General features: G+C 43.2%; 1 protein-coding gene across 2 annotated transcripts in view; it reads left to right on the top strand.

The window, feature by feature from the left end:
- Positions 1–17169, top strand: part of RUBCN (rubicon autophagy regulator) — a 170595-nt gene that overhangs the window by 106613 nt on the left and 46813 nt on the right. For both annotated transcript variants that reach the window (XM_078666321.1, XM_078666320.1), the window contains exons 9-10: positions 7305–7420; positions 12047–12248. In XM_078666321.1, coding sequence (XP_078522447.1) covers positions 7305–7420; positions 12047–12248 — 318 coding nt within the window. The remainder of the gene's footprint in view (positions 1–7304; positions 7421–12046; positions 12249–17169) is intronic.

Below are 17169 nucleotides of genomic sequence, written 5' to 3'. Positions count from 1 at the left end.
CCTCGCCTCAGACGGCCCCCTCCCTCCTCCCCCCCCCTCTCTTTCTCGCACACTTCTTTCGCCCTTTAGCCTCCCTCCTCTCTCGCGCACACTCCACCCCGCCGGAGCCTCGCATCACTCTGCAGTCTCTGCCTCGCGCCCGCCATTGCCCCCTCCCCTTCAAGGGGACTGACCACGTGCTCTCATTATCTCACCTCCCTTTATAATTAATTTACGGTCTTTGCAACTCCCCAGCCATATGTTGCTTTGTTTTCGTTGCTTCTTTGTTGTTGTGTCGCCCCACATCCGCCTCTCACCGCACCGACGCCACCTCGCCTCAGACGGCCCCCTCCCTCCTCCCCCCCCCTCTCTTTCTCGCACACTTCTTTCGCCTCCCTTTGAACTTCTCCCAGCTCAATTACTCTCCCCCTAATTTCCCATCACTTCCCTTTACAGCTCTTTTTTGCTCTCCCTCACAAATTCCCCCTCCTTTCCAATTCCAACAGATCACCCCTCCCAATACTGTTCGTCACTGGGCTATAAGTGGGATGCAAAGGTGTTTGGGGGAGGGGGTCTCCAAAAGGTTTTTGGCCTATTTAATTTATTTCCATAGTATGTGCCACCCAACATGAATTTTGGTTCCTCTCCCAGCTTTCCTTTATTGCATCCAGTTATAGAACACAAAAATTGACGTGCACCAAAAACCTAACAGGACTATTGCAATTTATTTATTTATGTGTTTTTAACATAGCGCGCACTTTACCCAGAGTTGTCAGAGCGCTTTAGACTAGAGCGAAGTAAATTACATAAGGAAAAAGTGACATGGTAGTAGACAACACTACTTATATGTACAGCAGTTACTCGTGACGTGAGTTACAGATTAACAAATTACATATTCACTCAAGATTACATATTAAGTAAAATTGGAGCGATCAAGGCTGCACAGCTACATAATATATATTTAAAAAATTGAGACAGAGGGTCCTAGTAGCTCTCCTGAGTGTCATGTAACAATAGGGGTCATGACCTGAAATGAGGGGGTATGTGCCAGGTGGGGAGTTTGGCTTTCTCAATGGTCGTTTGCTGTTGAGTAACAGCAATGATTTCGTTGGCAGTAATTAATATCAAAAATGTTTCAATTCCACCACACCCACATCCACCACACCCACATCCACCACACCCACATCCACCACACCCACATCCACCACACCCACATCCACCACATCCACCACCACATCCACCTCCACATCCACCACCACATCCACCTCCACATCCACCTCCACCTCCACATCCACCACCACAACAACCACCGCATCCACCACCACAACCACCATGACATCCACCACCACATGCACCACCACCACCGCATCCACCACCACAACCATCACCTCCACATCCACCATGACATCCACCACCACATCCACCGCATCCACCACCACCACCGCATCCACCACCACATCCACCACATCCACCATCACCTCCACATCCACCACCACATCCACCACCAGGTGCAAATGCAATGTTCTTGGATTTTCGTCACAATAAAATACACTGAACATAATCTTCACAAAATTAATTTACAAACGTTTAAGCTATTGCCATTATAAATTACAATAAATTTTATTTAAGTATTAATTATGTACAAAATTAAAAGCCATTGTTATTTGCAATATCAATACATCTAAGTCACGTAAAGACAACACACATTGCATTACAAATGCTATAGGTGTCACATTTGCGAAAGTTCAAACTATTGACATTGTAACTGACAAAGCTATTACTTTTGCTATTTTCAAAACCAACACATAAATAAAAAAAGTGTCATTTACAATACCAATTGTTCAAACTTTCCTAATGCGAGACCTATTGCATTTCCAATGCTTGTCTTGTGTTTAGTTTTAGTCCTCCGGATTTAACCTCACAGGTTTCACAATGTTATTACTTTTTTCACCTTTAAAACAATCCGTTTGTTGTGTTAATAGGGCGCCTTACTAAAGGTGACATTTTTCCAGTCGTATACCTGCGATTTTTTTTTTCTTTCCTAAAGCTACATCTATGCCTCGAAAGAAATTTTTTTTCTTTCTTACTAAAGCTACTTATTTGCCTCGAAAATGTTTGTCGGGGGATGGGGTTAGAGTCGGGTGAAAAGGATGCATACGTTTTCTCTACGCTCCCCTTTGCTGTCAGTCCAGACTTCTGTGCTTGGGTTCAAGCGGCAGGCAGCAACGGGTTGTCATGAACTCGGGGGTGTTGGCCTTCTATCGAGGCGGGGGCGGGTTCATCCTCTGCATGGAAGCATTGTCTTCCGGTCCCAGGGTCGTGCTTGATTGGTCTCCTGCAGGTGTCGCTTGTGCGGATTGGTTGTTAGCAGAGGTGGAATATCTTCTGTGCCAGTGCCATATTGCGCCCTCACGGGGTCTCCCATCTCTGCATTAATGGCGGGTCGGTAGCCCCTTGTCTTGCGTAAGCTCCAGGGGTTTAAGTGGGATAAAGGCAGCTACCCCTTATGTCTGGGGTGCTGGGGTGGGGACCATTTGAGGGCCCCCACCCACTCTTGGGGCTTACATTGGGGTTATGCTCAGGACCGCACCCTCCAGTTTGAGGTGCTTACTGTTTGGAACCTCTTACACTGTTACTATCAAAATGAAAATTGGCAAGTCCCATTTCCAGTTGTATCTGGTCACTCCAGAAAAAAGGTATCTTGCATATTTTTAGGTCCCTTTTGCCAAACGGGTGGTCAGCCAGCTGACACCTGGGCTCTATTTCTTAGTCCTGGGTAGAAGTGAGAGCAGGTCAAGCTCCTCAAGTCACCACACAGTTTACAGACAGCAGCACAAGTCTTCTTCTGTCTTTTCACAGATCCAGAAAGTGTGCTTGGGAGCTGGGGGTGGGTTGCTACTTTTGTTCAATGCACCAGCCACTGGGTGTGGATGACTCTTGGACACTTATCTATGGGCAATAAGTTCCCAAGGGCAAAGCCATCCCACTTTTGCAGTACATGCCCTTTGCTTCACTGCAAACTGTCACACAGTACACCATTCTCATAAAACACAACATGACAAAATATTTGAGCTCATGGAGGGAGCTTAGGGCAAAACTATGGCTGTATTTTAAAATAATGACCAGTCTCCTCCCACTCAACAACTCCAAACTGGTTCTGATGCCAGCCCCGTTATCCACTGAGTCTATAGCTAGAAGGCTGAAGTATATTTTGAGATAAAAAAAACCTTCATCTCTGGGCTTCCCTTATCACTAAACTTTAAAAATACGGGTCTCCCAAGTACCATTTCAAGTTGAAGGTCCTGGACACTCTAATCTGCCATGCTTTGGTTAAGCTGGGTCACATTCCTCCCTCAGCACCCTGCTAGGCCAAATCCATTGTCTCAGGCTTGAGAGGAGTATTTCACATCTCATCAAAGTGACACTGACATGCTCATTAGGCACACAGGCTTCAGTCAGGAAAGTATTCTTAAAAAAAAGTACGTTTCCCATATTCTTATTGAAATTCAACTTCCCAATTTTAGTTGGATTTTTATCTAAATATTCTAAGCAGTTGTTCAACCAAACCTGTACTATATCCCAGACTAAAGATAACAGAATTAGCATATTAACTTTATTTTAGCCCTACTAATGAAAATAACTTTTAGGGGCTAGTCTCTGTACGATATGCAAACATTAAATTCTTACATATTCCACTTTTAACTACTAAGCACCACAACTTGTGAGCTAAAACACCTGCCCATGGATGCCCTACTATTTAAGAGTATGGGATAACTTCTTTTCCAAAGGTTTTCTCCACAAGACAATCACAAGTCACATTCAATTCCATTTCTCACATTTCCGGATTCCTTTGTATTTTTTGCTGCGGTATTGCATGCTTGAGATCACTGGAAGACTAGTTTCACATTTTTGTTTCTTTCTCACCTGAGTATTCTACTCTGATGGCCTAGAAAGGAGAGGGGTTCAGGGAAGTATTTAGCACGCCAAACTGTGCCTTAACCTTTAGTATAAGAGTGTACCTTCCCCAGCAGGCTGCTGGACACTGGCATTTGAATTTACGGTTGTGGTACAGACCCTTTTACCTCTTCGACTGACAAAAGCAGCCCAACAGCTTTATTCAACTCCCTCCTTACAGCTGGAGGCCCTGACACCCCACCCACTAGTCATCATCTCAAGAATGTCATTTCTGTAGATGTTACACGTGGTATATATGGATTAACATGTCCTGCGTGAATGGAACACCCTGCAAGGGCAAAACAAATGGAGTACAATATGGTATGCTCGTGCTTATGCTGGGGCTAAAGCAAGTTTGTTTTCCATTTCTTTGGAGAAGACCCCATCCAGGAAATTTCATACAGATTCCACTAATGCCTTTTTTGTAGCTGGTCTGTATTTTGAGCTCAGGATCTGCATGTAACTACCTACTTAGACCGCTTTCGTATGACGTGACAAGCTCTATTCTGCCTGGCTTTGGCATCGCCAGTCCATCCAACTGATCCTTTAACTAGCTCTGCTACAGTGTGCATGTTGGGAAATTAGTTGCAAACATGCTTTGTGCACTGTTTAGCTACATATTGTGGATTTGAAAAGGGCATACTTTTTGCCCGGGCCTCTCCACTGTTGCCAGTTTTAGTTTCCACCCCTTGGTACGATTATTTTGTGCTTGTATCGACTCTTAAAAAAAAAAAAAGAAAAAAAAAAAAGTGCTTGCACACCTGCTGAGAAAAAATATTGTTCCAGGAGTAGAATTCTGTAGCTACTTCTGGTGTAGCTGTCCTGGAACTAAGCTAAGTTCTTAAGGCCAAGTCCATGTCAAAGCTAATGCTTTGTTTGGAAGACTTGAGCTACCCCGAAAAGAGAGGAAGGGTGTTATCCGAGAGTAGGTAAAACCATTGACCAACTAACTAACTAACATAATGTAGGACCAACTTGACTAGCTAGCTTGGCCTCAAACACACAGGATCCACAGGCCAGCCACCATGAACCAAAACAGCCAAGCATGGTTCATCAAAAAAGAACCTAGTGCTCACCTCTCCCTCTGTCCCCAGAACTATTGATTTACTGCCAAGTAGTATCCCTGTGTCTGAGTCAGTGTTGGTCAAGTGTGTATCCTGAGGAGTTTCCTTAACTCCCTCTTTGACTACTGTGGAACCTCTATATCTCAATTCAGAGCCACAGAAGAGCGTGAGGGTCTCCACTTGGGTCAAAGACCACTGTGGTGCCTTCCACCATATGGGTGATACTGATTGTGTGACGATTTGAAGTACCTTTCGGTAATCTACGGGCCAGAGTTAACTTGACGGCCGTTAGTATCACTCTGTCCCTGAGCCCGTTGATTTCAAGATGCAGGCTCCTGAAGTTTTTTCAATCTTCCTTTGACTGACCCAGTGTTGTGCCCCATTTCTTTGAACCGCTGGTACTGTGCGAAGTGCCTTTGACCAGTTTATCACGAGTGGACACCCCTGAAGAAGGTGATCTTGCCAACCAGCAATTAAACACTTTCTATTTGCTTGACAACCCCCTTTTAATCATTTCACAGCTTACTGGACCAGCCATAGCACTATTTTTGAGTTGTTTCCTTTTTTGGGGGGTGGATTTTAGGTTTGTGATGTACAAAAAATATTGCAGCAAGATTATTGCAACCCTCTTGCCTTCTGTAGGAGCTTGGGAGAGGTAAGATGTGTGAAAATGTATGTTTTGAAAGTCCTGTGTAGCTCTTTAATTCATGGCTATGGTTCCTCTTTAAGGAACAGCACTTTTTTAATGCCTCCCCGAGATCTCTTATGGCTTCAGAAGTACCGGTCATCTGATCACATTGACTAAATACTGCAGTATTAAATTGTTTTAGCTTTTTTACCTCCGCATGTTAACTATTCCGATTCAGATCTTCCCCCCAGAAGGTGCAACAACAATTAGTTTTCTTTGTATATCATCATTTGTAACTGGATGGTTATTATATGTCAATAAACAGCTATTCATTGTATACAGGTTAGTCCTCTTCTGGCTGGACTGAGATTCACTGTATTCAATCATGTTTTTTTGGGGGGACTTCCAAATGGATAAAGCATGCTATAGTAATCCTTGTGAACCTGACCTAACTCTTGTTGCCAAGTCAAAAGTATGACGGTAATACTCGGTCAGCCCAGTTGCAGCTCTGGAGGTTGAGGCACTCTAGTGGTGTACAACTATGGCCATGATGGGTAATGCCCAATATAATCTAACTGCCTCTGAATCTGGAGAATAGGCCTGTCAGTGGCATTAAGTTCAGGTGGCTCGGGAACTAAACTGTCCTTTCCTGGAGAATCGCGACGCTAGAGCAGTCCTGCTGGAGGAGAGCTGGTCATGCAACATAAGCTCAGTTGAGAAGGCCAGGATTGCCACAGCACCCAACCTTGGTTTACTTTACAAAGATAGCTCTACTCTAATCCAAAACCTTTCTAGGCATGCAACCGGATCCTTTCCAAAGAAGGACTTTTACCAGTTTATTTTTTTCCAGATAAGGTTATGCCACTTAATTTCTACTTTCCATTTGAAGTCTTGATGGAATGCTGCATCCTCATTGGTCATAACCATTCAACATATTATTGGCTTTTTTGTGAAGTCTCATTGCCCAGCCACATCGTAGGTTGTTCTTATTTGAGAAGTGTTAGTCTGGCGGACCCTTCTTGAGAATATTGTAACCTAGACGTGGATGCATTGACTAATATGTTTTTTATTTAAGTTTATTATTCTGATCAATATAAACAAGTAAATTAATAAACATAACAAATAATCTGTATGACAAACTAAATAATATTAATACCACGGCGGCCAAAAATGCTCTTGACATCCCACATAAAATCCTTTTAAAAGCTCACATTGCAGTTGATAGGTTAGCAAACAATTATTATAGGATCGCTTGCTAATCAGTAGGTTAAATAAGCACAGAGGAATTATTCTTAAAAATTAACAAAGAAAGCACACACCTACATAGGTGATTCAGTAATTATCTCCCCACCTTCCAGAAAGAAACCCCCACTGAATGAATCGCAACGGTAGACCATAATCTACTAATTTGCTAAAAGAACAAGTAATTGGTGAACGCTGGGCTATTCTAATATCCCGTAATGTTGCCTAAAATATTCACATTGTTCATTTAACCAACTGGATAGTGTTGCATCTATTATTCCCTTTCTCCCAAATACTGAGTGGCTTAAATGGCATAATTCTTTAGTCAAAACGTAGACTTTCACGCCTCTTTGTGTGACCGAATTCACCTGAAGTCTGTTGGGATGTAGGTGAGCTCAGTAAGTGATTGTGATATGTCCATCTTCCCTCCTTTGCAGAAGGCTCCCACTACCTCAGCTCCGGGGAGGGGATGTTCCGGAGGCCGTCCGAGGGGCAGTCCTTAATCAGTTACCTCTCCGAACAGGACTTTGGAAGCTGTGCAGACCTTGAAAAGGTAAGGGTTTGTGAAGGAGAATGGGATTTTTTTCCCCTGGGGCCTGTAATTGCATCTTTCTCCGGACATAAATTTCCACTTATTGTCCATAACACCATCCATGTGGAAGAGCTGCGGGGCAGAGAAATGACACAGAATGGTCAGAAAAAGCCAATTGAATAGCAGATGTAATGAATGGAATTAGGTCCTTTTACAGCCACACGGTGCTTGAATTTCAATGCGTGTTGTCTACAAGGACGTTAATGATGGAGCCCCATTGGAAACCTGGAATGTATATGGGTAATATGTTCGCCGAGCTGCTGTTTAAAATTGGATAAAAGAGACTCTACAAATTTCAAAACGTACTAAATACCTGCAGTAGTTGATTCTATCTCTCTGGGACCAGCAACTTATTGTAAAAACAGATTTATCTCTCGTGATCTGTAAGAGCGCGTCTTCCAGGTACCTTAGGTTGACTCAACATCAGTTACATTAACAGATGCTCAACTATTTACGCCAAGAAGACAACCATGCCCTTCTAAACTGCTCATTCTCTTCCCTGGTACAACACCGTACAGAACAATTTGCAAAAAAATGTACCTTTAAATAGGTTTGTTAATTCTTCTCATATTCTGTGTCGCTGCCATGCCGTTCACCATAGCAACCTTCATAGCCACTCATCCCAACCATTTGCCTCATGGGCAGGCCATTCAGTTTATAGTAGATTTCTCCCTAAAAAATTGCTTTCCTTATGAACAAAAACCTACATCCACTTCGTGAGTGTGATCGCAGGCTGGCGGGCTTAAAGGGACGATAAATATGGGAGGTGTGCCTCCTAGGGGTCCAACTTATCTTCTCCCTGCTGGGTATTATTATCTGAAAATTACAGCTTGATTTCCTGGTGTATGCGAATGACACCCAACTAGGCGGTTCAACTGGAGAAAGGTGGCAGGCAGGCATTACAGTAGTGTAGGAAAAGGGCATAAACTGGTATTTACACGCAGGGAAGTGTTGTACTTTCGCCTGCTTTTTAGCTGGCTTGCGGTCCTGGTGTCACCCTGTAGGAAGTGTAATCCAATGAATCATCTGTAAAGAGAATATTCCTCATTCAACCAAGAGGTAAACATCAGAACTGGTTGAGGACGCACCACTACACGCGTCTCACAGAGAACACCTTCCTTATCTTGTGCACCCTTATCAGACATCTCTTTTAAGGGCCATCATATCATCCCATAGCATTATGTTGATTGCACGTTTGTTTTACAGCAGGTGCCATGGGTCCAGACTGAGGTAGTGGAAGTATTCTTCCGCTCAACGCCAGAGTCAACTGGGCTGTTGATCAGTTCTGCCGACTTGCAGTAGATCAGCTCTTCTTGTTCAATGCTGCTACTGCGACCTCCATAGGCGTCTAGAAATGAGGACAACCGTGTCTGCACAAACATTTCCCAGATAAAGAGCCAGCTTGTGTGCCGCAATTTTCATTGTACTCTGCAATTTAAATGTTCAGAATTCAAACGGGTTGAGGTTAGACGACTTAGGATGTCATTCCCAGGCTGCTGCAAAACAGCAGTCACCAACTTTATATAAAGAATTAAAAGCAAAGCATTTTCATATAATTTGGTCTGACCTAGAGAGAGCTTTGCTCGTTTCATCAGCCTTGTGTAATAAAAAAAGCATAAATAAAAAATACATTCAAATAGGGCATTTGGGTTAACCCTTTTCATCTTTTGGTCTGTTCATGTGTAATTTACATTTTGCCTCCATCCACTACAGCATTTGGGATGTCAGCCCACCCACTCCAGTCATTGCATCCCTTGCAGTGTACGTGACATCATTTAGTTTGATCACAAGTGTGCATCTACGTAAAAATAAGTTTAGTTCAGTGCTAGGGCTCAAAGAACAGTACTTTACCTGTCCAGTTATTTTTCTTTGGATTCTTTAATCCTTATTGTAAAACAAAGTCATCCTTGAGCTATATCTTCAGGTTACAGTAACTCAAAGCCAAGAGTACTTTTTTGTGATAAAAGGAATCCTAATTTCCTGAGATGTGCATGAAAACAAAATAAGATTTCTGCACCAGAGGTAAATACAGCTGCCTGCTAGCTAGCCCCCCGCACAGATCTGTTAAACGTCTATGCAATGGTTATTTTTTTATTATTATTATTAATAGAAGCCTAGGGCTGCCACTTTCAGCCAGCGGCTTTTTGTTCCCCTATTGCGGCATATGCTTGTAATAAGAAATAACCATTGCACCAGGTTCCAAAGTCCTTTGCTTGTAATTTTTAGGTCTCGCTGGCGTTGCAGCGCGAAGCGCTGCCGCCAACGAGACTTATAGTCGCCTTGCTGTCTCCCAAGGGAGACAGAGATGTGCACGAGCCGACTCAGGTCCGTGAACGCGCGGGAACGCCAACGTGCACGCTCACGGCGTCACGCTCCTGTCCTCCCGCATCTCTTCCGAGGCGCGCTCTAGTCCGACTTGCGGTGTGCGTGCTCCAGCGTTTCTGTGGCCGGAGGTAGAGGGCATGCGGTAAGTGAGGAGGGGGGTTTGCTTGTTTATTTTGTATTATAGAGATTCCCCCTAGGTTGTGGTTCTCGAACTTGTTTATTTTATTTCTTTTGGAAGCGCGGCACACTTTAACAAAAGCGGCCGCGCCCCTGCCGTTCTTTTTTTAGGCAGCTTCAGCTACATGCAAAGATGGTGATCGCGCATGCATTTTTTAAAATTAAAATCAGCGCAACTGCTGCCACTCTTTATCTTTGGCAGCCACGTGCTTTTGCTGCCTGTAAATTTGTGTAACAGAAATCAAGCTCCCTTAAAGCTAGCCCTTTCCTGGAGAGTGTGGCACCCGATCCCCATTGCACACTCCCTGGGCGTGTCGCTCTGGAGGAGATGCATGTACATATTCATGGAATAATCGTTGGTCGTGTCGAGATCGGATGCCATGCTCGCCAGGAAATGGCTAGCTTTAAGGGTCAGGATCGCAGCTTTTTTTTTTTGAGCAACGGCGGCGGCGCACTTTAAATGTGGTATGGCGCCTCAATAACATTTAAAAAAAATATTTTTTAAATAGCGTGCCACGCCGTTTTCTTTTTGCGTGTCAGCTGTTACTGCGGTGCTACAGGGAGAGGGCGGGCATAGGGACCACTGCAGGGAACAACAATATGGCAGAACTCTTCAGGGAACACAGCTGCCCGCGGACACTCTGCACCAGGTGAGAGTGTTCTACTGACCACCATTATGTGCACACAACATTTTGTTTTGTGTCTCGAAAGAGGTAGCGGGGGCTGCTTGAGGCAGTGTGATGCAGGCGCAACCATAGAGTGGATAAGCCGGGTCCTCTGTGCTGAGATGTACTGCTCAAGAAATGGGTGAACATTCTGAAATGTTTACAGAACTGTGTTTTTTTGTAGTTTGGTGTAGCACTGCACTGTCGATCAAATCACCTCTAGGTTCTTAAGCAAAAAAAAAGAATACAACACAGGCATTATTGTAGGTGATAAGATTTATTATAAATGTGGAAAACAGTAAGGGTCAAGAGATGCAAAGTAAACTCTTCAGTCTGTAGATTAAGTAAATTCTGTACAGTGCAAAGCATGGAACAAATGCAATCCGCACCATTGTTGCCTGTTGTGAATTAAGAAAAAGGTGCAAACAAGTTTTCCCCAGTTGGCATCATTACATAAAGGATCTTGCACTCGGAAAATTAGGCAGAATGATTTTGCCCATACTTGTTAATTTAACTGGTGCAGGTGAAAAATCATCCAAATCTCCACATATGTACATTGGTCTAAACTTATTTTGCACAAGCTGCCTATATGGTGCAAAAGAGTGTGCCCTGTTTATGCCTCAGAGCAGAACCTCGATCAGTGTCACATGTGCCACCTTCCACACTTTTATACGAGAGCAGGCTGGAAATAGGGGTCAGATACTAATTATGGCTTACTTTTCATTCTCAAAATGATTTTTCAGAGCAAGTTGTTCTATCACTGTCCATGGGTAACGTTTGGAACTCGCACCTGGATGGGGTGTCTGGATGAAGATGTGCGCAAATAGGTTTGGGACACTGCTTCTGCGCTTCCACGGTGTTGCTGCACCCGGGCATTGCAATACTGTGTTTGTTAAAGTATGACAACACAGGGTGACACCAGAATATTATCAGTATCTTTGGGAGAAGCTTCACCCTGATAATTATTTTTACAACATGTAGCCTACCTTTCTCTAACTCTTTTGTCACTCTCTATCTCAACTTCTCTCTGTTCACTCCACCTCTCACTTATATATACAAATAACTCTAACTATCTCTATACACCATCTCTCTCTCCTTTTCTATCATGTTCGCACTTGCACTCTCACATAAGCAAAACACAATCCCATTTCAACGCCAATAGCTCTATCTCTAAAACAAAAAATGCGAGACCTATTGCATTGCAAATGCTTGATTTTTTTTACTTTTTATGATTCCCGCAGTAGTCTTGTGAGTAACTCTCGACATCCCATTGAATCTTTGACTCACATGTTCTGAAATTGTCAGTGACATTCAAAAGCAGTGTAGAATGTATGTGCACATGGTAATATGACAGTTTTAGTTGGAAGCGGTCTACCTCCAATTTTTTTACTGCTGACATACATTGCAATATTTCTTCCAGGAAAATGCGCACTTCAGCATCTCGGAGTCCTTGATTGCAGCTATTGAGTTGATGAAGTGTAATATGATGAACCGGCAGATACAAGAGGAAGAAGAGGACAGTGACAAAGAAATCCAAGAGCTGAAGCAGAAGATCCGCATGCGACGGCAGCAGATCCGGACCAAGCGTGCCCAGCCTGATCGCGGAGACATGGCATCTGATGGTGAGGCCCTCTAGATTAGCGTGCATTAAAATAGTCGGTAACAGATGGATCATTTTTGCAGCCTGGACCTATTCTACTGTCTTATGCTGTGCATTTTTCTGCAATCAATTAATTTGGTGTATAATTTTTCTCAGAAAACTAACAGTTTATCTTTTGGGCATTGACCATGGGTATATTAATCTCTACGATGTCAAAAGTATGCCCATATTATCCCCAGGTCAATGTCTTTTCTGCTGGTGCGTTTGGGAGCAGAAATTGGAGCTGTGGGTGTTTTCTGTTTTCAGTGACTGATTGACTGAGACTTTCAGAGGAAGACAGAAGGTTCAGTATTAATATCAACAGTAGCGAAGATACTTTTTTAGAGTGTTGATGTCAAAAGACAGTCTTTTTTCACGATTGTCAGCCATGGGAGGCCTAGGTCGGAAATGGCTGTTTATTATTTTGGTTTTTCCTCCGTGCCTTTCTACTCCTTTCCAGTGTTTTCAATTATGTCGATACCATTGCTTAAGTTGTTCCTCAACCTGCATAAAAAAAAGCAAATCGAGATGAGCTCAAAGTTTGCAATTTATGCTTTTGGCTTGATCATAAGGCGGGAAGGGTGCAATCGCTGCTGAAACTAAAATCTGAAAAATAGAGACAATCAATGTAGGGTGCACCATAAAAAGCAGAAGTTGGACAACATCATGGCTTGTCCAACGGTGTCAGCTACACAAGACATTGGTTTGGACTCGAGAGGAGTATAGATCTGATCATTTTGAAAGTAAAGACGAGGTATATGAGGCAATTTCCCAACTCACATGTTAAAGGAATAAAAATGTTACTAAATAGAGAACACCCCACATCTTTACTGAAGATTAATTGTATCAGCACTGAAAAGTCCTCACCCAAGAATGACTGACCTACCTTCAGAGCTGAAAAGTTTGGAACCCAAAGGTAAAGTTTCATCTTTAGTTTCATCGATGTCAAAAAGTTTGGTGCAAGCATTAAAGAAAGTGGGAGCGTATATTTTCCCAAAACAATATGTGACTACCAGTTTTAAATAATAATGCATAGATAAGGCAAAAGAAATAGTCCATGACTGTTGACACCCCTAAAACCAGAAGAAGTAATTAACTTTGATAAACAGAAGCAACACCTCTGCGTTAAAATGCAGCCACTACTTAATAAACAGAAATTATTTCATGAAGCATTAACCTCATACAAATCTAAAGAAAGAAAATAGAGAGAGGAGACTAAAAAAGAAACGATTACATTTACAAACAAACCAACCAGACACAGTACACATGAAGAAGATGATGAATCACATGATGTATATCCTGCAGTACACAATGTGCAGAAGCATAGTGAGGATGAGGAGAATATAGAAGCAGATTCCTCGCAATCAGATAATAATAATTACCCAATTAGGCCTTCACCACAAGATGATCTGTCCCCTTACCTTGGGTACAAGAAGGGCAGCTTGTGTTCAGCACGAAGAGGAACATGAAGAAGGATTCTTTGTTCCCACTAGAGACATTAAACCCAGTACTATGGATAACCAGTTCCTGCTTCTGCATCCCATCAGGGAGAAGTGGTTTTCAAAGATCAGGAACTCAAAGAATTGAAAAGAAACCTATAGTTCCCCCCTGGACCATGTAAGTATTTAGACCAATGTAAAACCTGTTTCTGTCAGGGTATCATCAGGCAGATCTCAGACTCTATAATTTTGACCACCGCCCCAGACTAGGTAAAAAGAGTAAACCTCTGATTGGGTTGGGAAATAAGCTAGAGAAGTTTGCTGTGCATTTCAAATTCAAAAGTACTTTTAATAAGCTTGGATACCAGCAGTGTGAGGGTAAAGAACATGCTCTTCAGCACCTTTGTGAAGAACAAAATCAAATTGCGAAAGCATTGGTGGTGAAAGTGAGAGTAGGGGAAAGACTCCACCCCTGTGGAGGCCACTTGTCCCTCCCGTTTTTGATTTGTATTTGAATGAAAGGGAGAAATAGAAACTGCTGACTTATCTCCCCTGAGTCTAGTGAGTGAATAAAAATGTACTTTAACTGCAGGTGAATTAGGCGGCTCCCTACCAGAGCTTTCCTAATTTGAGAATGTGCGCCCAACCTTTTTCTTGATATCGAAGTCTGTTGGGCATGCCTAACTGGGTTACAGCCACCACATACCACAGCCAATCCCGCCATCATAAATTTTTCTGTGGGGTGCTAACTTGTCAACAAGCCGGTTATGCAACAGTAAAGACCTCCCCCCCCCCCCCCCCCCCCCCCACCAGCTTGCCTGAAACCCTGGCACTTGACTATCAACCTTCACTCCTTCCACCTTAAACGACAGATAGTGCTGTGTAACTGATGCTCTACGTTTGCACCCACAACAGGCTCATGTTGCAAAAACACTTGTAGTTACTTAATAGTAGAATATTGTTGCAGTTTGAAACTCTTCTAGTTCCCCATGATCCTCCCCTTTTACCAGTGAAGAGAACAAGTGCATACTAATGCAAGAGATTGAAAGTACAGTCAGACATGTAAAACACATCCAGACCTGCAGGAAACTTTTTTTTTAGCATTCATCACCTTTCTTGGGCTCAGTCTAAGTCACTATAGTTACATTTTGACCCACCCAGATCCAACAAAAATATATACGCCATTTTCAACTCGAGATCACAATTTTTTGTTAATACAACAGTGAATTAAGAACTCTGGCTTCTTTACAAATCGTACTGAAGAGCTGCAGCGCTGCCGTATGTGAGCATGCTTACCTTGCCAGCGCTGGTTATCGTCAAAAGCTTCTCTTAATTTTCTAGGCCTGTACTGTCTGTGAACATGGACGATCCCTTGGCAACAAATAGTTGTTAGACTGGATGGTCTGGCCTTTATGAATCTTAAGTACACTGTAAACGTCAGCTACCATTCAGATACAACTTCCCTTCAGATGAATGATTTTGAGGCCATACCAGACAAAAAAAAGAAGCTTGAAAGTTACCTTCTATTCCTACGGATATCTATTGAAGCTGCAGTTTCTGCCTAAAAATGAATTCTGTATGATCCTAAGAACTGATCTTTTCATTTGACAAAGAAGTACAAAGATGAGTTAAGGTATTCGTTTTTGAGACCATGCTGACTTTGTTATATTTATGAAGGTATTCTTCAACCAAATACGCTACACGGTCCTTGCAAGTGACAGCCGGACATCTACCCTGTGTTTTGAAATGGTAGCTGCCAGAAACCGAGAAATGGCAAATGAACTGTTCCCGGTAACATAAGGAACCTGACATTCAGATTGTATCTGTTTTCCTAAAACATAAGGTAGATTGTGTGGTCACCTGAAGACCGTACCGGGCGCTGTTCACATGACTTCTTCTCACCACCTACATGTAGTGTTTGGCAGTGATAACCAGTGACATCTTGATTTACAATGTTATGTGATTGATAGACCGCTACAGGCGCACCTTGAAAAACGGGGCAAAAAGACAGTTCAGTAGTGCCTAACAAGAGCTGCAAATATTCTATTGCAGGCCATTGTTGCGGGAGCATGAAGGTGTGCTTGGTTTAATGCGTAACAAAATATAAACATGCAGTTCGAGGCATGTGGGCTGCTGAATTCATATCTTAGCATAGATCGCCGCCTAGTGTTGGGTCCAGATGATTGCACCTTGTTGTCTTGGAAGAGTCTTCGAAGTATCACGAGATAGGCGACTCCTCCCTTGGACTACAGCGCGCATGGGCATCCACTCCATCCTTAGATTGTTTTTTTCGGCCTTCGGGTTCGGTTGTTATTTCCTATACTCCAACTTTGGAACCGCACTTTAAGACCGTACTGCACTCGGCCCTGTATTGATGTTTTTTTCAGTTTTACTCATTTTCTTTTATTTACCAGCTGAGGAATATAACAATAGTGATTTCCCCAGAATTATCATGTCGTGGCAGATGCTCCTGACGTGCTGACCCGTTGGGATGAATGTTTCTAACCCTTAAGGTTCTACAGATATTTCATTTAAAGTTGCAGTTGGCTACATCCCCGAATCCAGATTTCAGTAACTGGCGCACCAGGCGGGACCAATGAGTGCCTTCACTAAAACAAATCTTGACTGTTGCCAACCCGTGTCAACATATAGACTCCTGAAGTATCTCAGCCCAGAACTGTGCCCCAGAGGACCTGGGCTGCCAAAAACACGTGTCACTTCTAAGCCAGACTTCACTCTATTTGAACTAGCCTTTTTGTAACGTGAGCACTGTAAGACTTTGCCAGGGTGGTGGGTGTTTGGGCTTACTCGGTTTTGGGACTGCTTGGTAGGTACCGTATTTTCCGGCGTATAAGACGACCTGGCGTATAAGACGACCCCCTACTTTGCTTGATAAAATGTAGGTTTCGTGCTATACTCGCCGTATAAGACTACCCCCACTTCCAGCGCAGTCCTGCATAGCCATTTTGAGAATTTATTTTATTTTAATTTGGCTCGTACTTTGTACGCTTTTGTAACCTGCCCACTTATCACTTTTTTCTCCAGGAATGTACCGATTGCTACCTCATGTATTTTGGTTGCTCACTATTGTCACTTTTGATCCATGTAACTTAACGTTTGCTTTTGTAATTTGTTCATTTGTAATTGTTCCTCTTGTATCAATACTGTTCCTACTGTAAAGCGCTCTGACACCTTCGGGTAAAGTCCGCGCTATATAAAATCGCATAAACCTTTTAGTGCATGATTGACGCCTGCGCTAGTGACGTACCAATATCCCCCACAGCCCCCGCGGTGCGAGGGGAGGGGGAGCTCCGGCACTGGGCATGGACGGCAGATTAGAGCCCCTGGCTGGGTCCGAAGCGCAGGCGGGAAATGGTGCAGCTTAAACACAAGATGAACACAAGATCAGCCCCTCGCCAGCCAGTGCGGCCAATAAAACGCATGAAAACATACCGTCAAATTTGG

Source organism: Lissotriton helveticus, chromosome 11 (genome assembly GCF_964261635.1).
Source record: "Lissotriton helveticus chromosome 11, aLisHel1.1, whole genome shotgun sequence".
Classification (NCBI taxonomy): Eukaryota; Metazoa; Chordata; class Amphibia; order Caudata; family Salamandridae; genus Lissotriton; species Lissotriton helveticus.
The sequence above is the reverse complement of the archived record's forward strand: the minus strand, read 5'-3'. Positions and strand labels throughout refer to the sequence as shown.